Genomic DNA, 6,212 nt, shown 5'->3' with positions numbered 1-6,212 from the left:
TCCCTCGTTTCCCGTGTTTGGACTAAACCCTATTCCAAACACAATGCAATAAGTATGGCGTGCACAATGCGACTCTAGCATGCAACCTAAATGCAATGCAACTTGGTCATGCAAACATGCAAGGGGTGGAACACGCAAACATGTACCTAGCATACGCAATGTCAATATGGACGCAACATGAACAACCTAGCAGGGATAATGGCATACACAATGCACAATGCTAATGTACTCATGCACAATGCGAGACAATCATAAGTATGCAACAACATGACAGAATAAGACTAGCATAAACAATACAAATGTCGAATAGCATACTCAATGCGATGAACTACATGGCATGCGCAATGCTAAATGGACTTAAACCAAGATGGATTGGCCTCAGCCATGTCCAACTCAGTGGCCAAACATGATGGAATGAAGCAACAACACTCATGCAAACATGCCCAAATGCAAGGGACCAAAACTAAGGCACCAAGTGCAACTCTTCCAAGGCATGGCAAGCATGTAATATAGCACACAACAACACATTTTCCAAATCTGAAGTGACATACGAAAGGGTCCCGAATCATGCAAACACCTCACACAATGCATGTTAGGTGACCCAAATACCGAAACTAGTGAAGTGGATTACACTAGGGGTATGCAAAGCGATGCTCAAATGACCAAATCACCCCCAAATAGTCCCTATGAAGACCAAAAATAGTAGCAAATATGGACTAAAATGGTGGCTCAAAAGGCATGGAAATGAAGCTCATGCAATGGTCCAAAAATGAGGCAAACAAACACAACTCTCAAATGCACTTAAGGAGTGGAAAGCATGGGAACATGACACAAGTATGAGGTCTGAAATAACATGCACAATGATGTCAAGACATGCAAACACCTCTATTCAAGCCTGCAAGAGGCTACAAAACTCAAGGCTAGGCATGGATATTGAACTACAACCATGCATACCATGCATCATTCGACCATGAGGCACAAAAACAGAGCTAAGGCAGTCCAAAACATGCACAAAATTAGGTTAAGGCATGGTCAAAAAGTGCTAGAATCAAGGGCCAAACAACATCCAATACAAGCTAGTGAAGAGGGTTTACACTACAAGTATATTAACCATTCAAGAGGCTACTAAACCAGCAAAATTTAGAGGTATGACATGCTAAATGAAGCCCAAAAACTCACTGAAACATGGTCTATGCATGCAAGAATGAGATGCTACTTTGATAGGCCATGAAGAGGGTTGTTCTATACATGCAAGATGGACACCCAATATGACAAAACCAACTCTAGGCAGAGGTTATTTAGGCCCTAAAACTCACTGAAAAATGGCCTAAAATGAGGTTAGGAAGCATGCAAGTATAGGCTCCTTTGATATGCTATGAAGAGGGTTATTCTACACATGTAGAGGGACACCTAATATGGCAAAAAAAGCTCTGGACAAAGCTCATGCAGGTCCTAAAACTTAGCAAAAATGGCCTGAAACATGGCTTGGAAGCATGCACACATGGCCTCCCTTGTTAGGCCAAATATGCTAGAAAGCAAAACAAGGGGTGAGAGGGTCACCTCTCTCTGATTTTGGCTCTCAAAATAGTATGCTAGCCACTAAAAATCCACAGGATTTCAGTTGCTAGAAGGCCAAACAAAGCTCAATGCAAAGGTCTAAGTGCATGGCTAAAAACAAGCATACAAGGGGGTAGATGACCCCCAACAGAAAAATGACCTTAAACAAACATGTAAAGGACCTCAAAATAAGACTTTTTTAGTTTATGACATACTTGCAAGTATAGCTAAAAGATGAAGCAAAATAAAGGCCAAAAGAGGGAAAGAAGTGTTACCCTTGAAGCTCAGCAACTCTAGCAGCTTTGAGGCCGAAAACTCAGACCTTAGGACCTCTCAAGACCTTCCAAGAAGCTTAGGTTGGTGTTGGAGGTGTTAGGCTAAGAAGTGTAGTGTAAAGGTGCAAGAACAAGGGACTTTGGAGCTTGAAATAGAGAGACAGAGGGGTGTATGTATATGCCTTAACCAAATTTTCTGAACCTTTGCAAATGAGGGAGAGGGACTCTCTTATAGAGGAACAAAGGTCCGAGCTTCTTCAAGAAACTTGTGCAAAGGTCCAAGCTTCTTGAGGAAGCTATAGCAAAAAGGGTCAAGCTTCTTGAGGAAGCTAGAGCCAAAGGGTCAAGCTTCTTCAAAAAGATAAAAAGGGTTCAAGCTTCTCTTAGAAGCTTAAAGCAAAGGGTCAAGCTTCATTAAGAAGCCAAAACAAGGTTGCCAATCCTCCATACACTAGTATAAAGGATGCAGTCTGTGCCCTCCAGCTGGCACAGTTGGCACACACTCACAGAGGCAGAAAATGGGGGAGTAGGCCGACCAGTTCAAGTGGTCGGCCGACCACTTGCCCTGGTCGGCCGACCACGGTCAAAAGGTTCAAGCTTCAAAAGCTGGTCGGCAGCCTCTAGGGATGGTCTCCCAACTCATTGCAAGCTAGTGGTATGGTGGGAGACCAGTAATTGTGGCTCAAAAGTCAGGAGACCAGCTACTTGACAAGAAAAACCGGCCGGCAGGGAAAAGTGGTCTCCAAGAAGAAAAGATGGTCTCCCACCCTTGTACCACCTTTCAAACAATGAAAATAGGGTCCATGCCAAAAAAGAACCAAGACGGATGTAAAACGAGGGTTTGGGGGCCAAAACGCGCGGCCGGGGGCCTCGAAAACTGACTGTTAAGCACCGAAAGTGGCGCGCAACCACGAAGGTGGTCTCCCGGGCCATAGTGTCCCTCTAGAGAGAGGAAACAAGGTGTGTGCCAAAAACCAGAGCAAACGGAGAAAGTTAAGCAGTCCCGAACCGAGGCGCACGACCGATGACTCTGAAAATCAGAAACTGGTCTCCAAATCAGAACAGTGGTCTACGACCACGAAAAATAGCCTACGGCCACTGAGAGATAGTCTATGAGACTTCTCCCTCCCTTCAAGAAGAGAAAACAGAACCTGGTGCGCAAATCGAGGCTAAGCACAAAAGAGTCCTGAAGTCCGGAGGCAAGACTCTCAGCCGAGACTCTGTAACCTCAGAACGAGCACAACATGCGTCATCACCGAGTGCTCAATCGATGACATCTGAGTCTTAAGGTCGGTCAAAAATGGGGTGTCTACACAAAGCAATTAAACGTCTGCGAGAATGACATAAATGAACAAGTGAATTAAGCAGAGCAGCGGTCAAGGAAAAGACGAAGGTTTGAAATTAAACTTTGGCAAGAAGATGTGGGAAGGAGGACAAGTCATGTCCGAACTTTGGAAAGACAAGAGCAAGAAGTACAACAATGGCATAATGCCTTCAAACATGCAGAGTTGGGAAAGCGTGTAATGGAGACAATTAAAGAGATGGAAAAACTGCATGAAAATGGTAGATTTTCTAATGGTTTGCTGATTGATGATCCAACTTGTGGACACGCCATACCAATAGCAAAGTCTTGGGCTGTAACTACAAGTGTAAGGAATGAGGAGAAAATTTGGAATTTCTTGATGGATGATGCGGTTAGAAAAATCGGTGTTCACAGAATGGGGGGAGTCGGCAAAACAACCATCATGAAAAGCATCCATAATCAACTTTTAGTCAGAACTTCTACCTTTAGTGATGTTATTTGGGTCATAGTGTCTAAAGCATTCGACATCAAAGTTCTATAAAGGAAGATAGCTAAGAAACTAAATATTGATTTTTCCGATTATGAGGATGAATTACGTTCTGCGTCAGAAATACATAACATGCTTTCCCAAAAGAAGAGGTATGTGCTCATCTTAGACGATCTTTGGAAAGAATTTCCTCTGGAGGATGTGGGTATTCTAGAACCAACCAGAGATAACGAATGTAAGCTAGTGTTAACTACACGATTGTTAGAAGTCTGTACAAAGATGAATTGCAGTACTGTTGAAATGGTGCTTCACACGGAAGAGGAAGCGCTGAATTTGTTTATGAAAAGTGTTGAAGGCCATCAGACAGTGCTTACACCCGAGGTGAAAGAAATTGCAAAAGAAGTTGCCAAAAAATGTGTGTCTGCCGCTTGCAATTGTTACTATGGTTGGATATATGAGAGCAGTGAATGACATTCGTGAGTGGAGAAATGTGAGAAATGCACAATGGCTCATGGGCAATGAAGAACGGTTATTTGAACAACTAAAATTTAGTTATAGTCGGCTAAAAGATGACCAGGAAAAACATTGTTTCTTGTATTGTGCATTGTATCCAAAAGACGATGACATATCTAGGGAAGAACTGATAGAGCATTGGATAGCTGAGGACCTAATATGTGAGACGGACAATACAGAAGCAATGTTCAACGAATGTCACACTATATTGAATAAACTCATTAAAACTTGCTTGTTGGTAGGAGGAGAAATGTATGGTGAAGAATGCGTGCGCATGCATGATTTGATAAGAGATATGGCTCTCAAAATAACATCAACTAGACCTCAATTCATGGTCCGCGCTAGTGAGGGAATAAAAAGTGTTCCACATAAAGACTGGTCTGAGAATCTCGAGAGGGTTTCCTTAATGAAGAACAATATTGAAGAACTTCCTTCAAAACCGATTTGCCCTCACCTCACCACCTTCCTATTGAAAATCAATTGGTTACAACTACTTCGGATTCCAGATTATTTCTTTTTGCATATGCGTGGTATCAAGGTTTTGGATTTGTCCTACACTCACATAGAGTCTCTGCAAAATTCTATCTCCATGTTAGAGAATTTGCATCAACTGTTACTACATGATTGTGAAGAACTAAAATATGTGCCGTCATTGGAGAAACTAAAGGAATTGAAATATTTCAAACTGACACATAGTCTGATTGAAGAAGTACCCCAAGGTATCGAAGAATTGGTTAATCTCAGAAAGCTTAGACTCTGGGAGAATCGCAATGTAAAATATGTGCCGTCAATGGGGAAACTGAAGGCATAGGAACTTTTCATACTGACTTACTGTTAGATTGAAGAAGTACCGGAAGGTATAGAAGAATTGGTTAATCTCAGAGAGCTTGATCTCAGTGGGAATCACAACCTAGGTATGTCTTCTTGCCGAAAGTTATGCAAACTCACACAACTCCATTACCTTCGAATTCAGACAACAAAAGTAAAAGTGTCGGAAGAAGAGATGTTGTGCTTGAAGCAATTAAAAGTTGTCGAAGTTCAGTTTCACAATGTGCAAGAGCTTACCAAGTATGTGAAATCTGGGCAATGCAAAAGTTTGGAAATGTACGACCTTATGGTGGGACTTGTTGATGAAATAACCAAGCCAAGAAACAAGAGAGAGTCGTTTGGACTCGTTCGGACTCTCACAGTTCTAAATATTTTTCAAGTATTGGAGTAGATGCCGTAGTGCTCCCTAGCAACATAGAGCACTTCCATATTAGTAGTTGGGACAATCACATTAGCTGATCAGATATTCAACTGTTAAGGGCTGCAAGAAGTTGAAGAAAATTTGAAATCAAATGGTGTTCGAAGCTTGAATCTATATTTTCATCATCATCATCATCATCATCATCATCGTCATCATCATGCTTTTTAGAAGGCTACCGCATCCCGCTAACAATGATTGAGGAATTATCGTTTACAAAATTACCCAATTTTAGGGTACTCTTTGACAGAATTGTTCCACCACACAACATTTCATTTAACCTCAAGAGATTGAATCTCTGTGGATGTCAGAAAATCGAGAATATTTTCTTTGCCCTGTTGTTGCACAACTTCCCAAACCTTGAGGAACTTAAAGTGCTTGACTGCGATGGCGGAGATAATAGTAGAAGTAGAGAGGAGTGATCGAGGGGGGCATCGTGAAGATGATGGCAACACAAGCACACTCCCAAATTTAAAGATATTACATCTACAAAAGCTACGAAAGTCTGAAGAGCATATATAAGGGCATAATGGACTATGAATCTCTGCAACAAATTCATATACAGCGGTGTCCCATGTTAAGGAGATTGCCTATTTCTTCTACACCACCTGCTCTTCAATACATTGATGGAGAAGAAGAATGGTGGGAATTTCTGGAATGGTATTGTAGACGCGCCCTTGGGCCCCACGCTACAGTTCGGACTCCATTTTAGTCACGGTTCTTAATCTGAACCAAAGAGTCCAAATCTGGTAAATTACTTTGAGAAAACAGATTTTTAGAAAAGAAGTGCCAAACATGGACCGCTTTGCCAGATACAGAGTCACCACCTAA

At 41.9% G+C, this 6,212-nt stretch overlaps 2 protein-coding genes across 2 annotated transcripts; both read left to right on the top strand.

The window, feature by feature from the left end:
* Positions 1-3,355: 3,355 nt before the first annotated feature.
* LOC145819425 (putative disease resistance protein At5g63020) lies at positions 3,356-4,093 on the top strand. The gene is made up of 2 exons (XM_082913418.1): positions 3,356-3,526; positions 3,683-4,093. Exons 1-2 carry the CDS (start codon positions 3,356-3,358, stop codon positions 4,091-4,093), a joined length of 582 nt encoding a protein of 193 aa, XP_082769544.1.
* A 40-nt stretch (positions 4,094-4,133) lies between these two features.
* LOC145819424 (putative disease resistance protein At4g27220) lies at positions 4,134-4,946 on the top strand. Its single transcript, XM_082913417.1, has one exon. The coding sequence runs from the start codon at positions 4,134-4,136 to the stop codon at positions 4,944-4,946; it is 813 nt and encodes a 270-aa protein (XP_082769543.1).
* Positions 4,947-6,212: the final 1,266 nt, after the last annotated feature.

Source organism: Camellia sinensis, chromosome 2 (genome assembly GCF_055761805.1).
Source record: "Camellia sinensis isolate YWXY chromosome 2, ASM5576180v1, whole genome shotgun sequence".
NCBI classification, from domain to species: Eukaryota; Viridiplantae; Streptophyta; class Magnoliopsida; order Ericales; family Theaceae; genus Camellia; species Camellia sinensis.
Note: the sequence above shows the minus strand (reverse complement) of the source record. Positions and strands in the feature narration are given on the sequence as shown.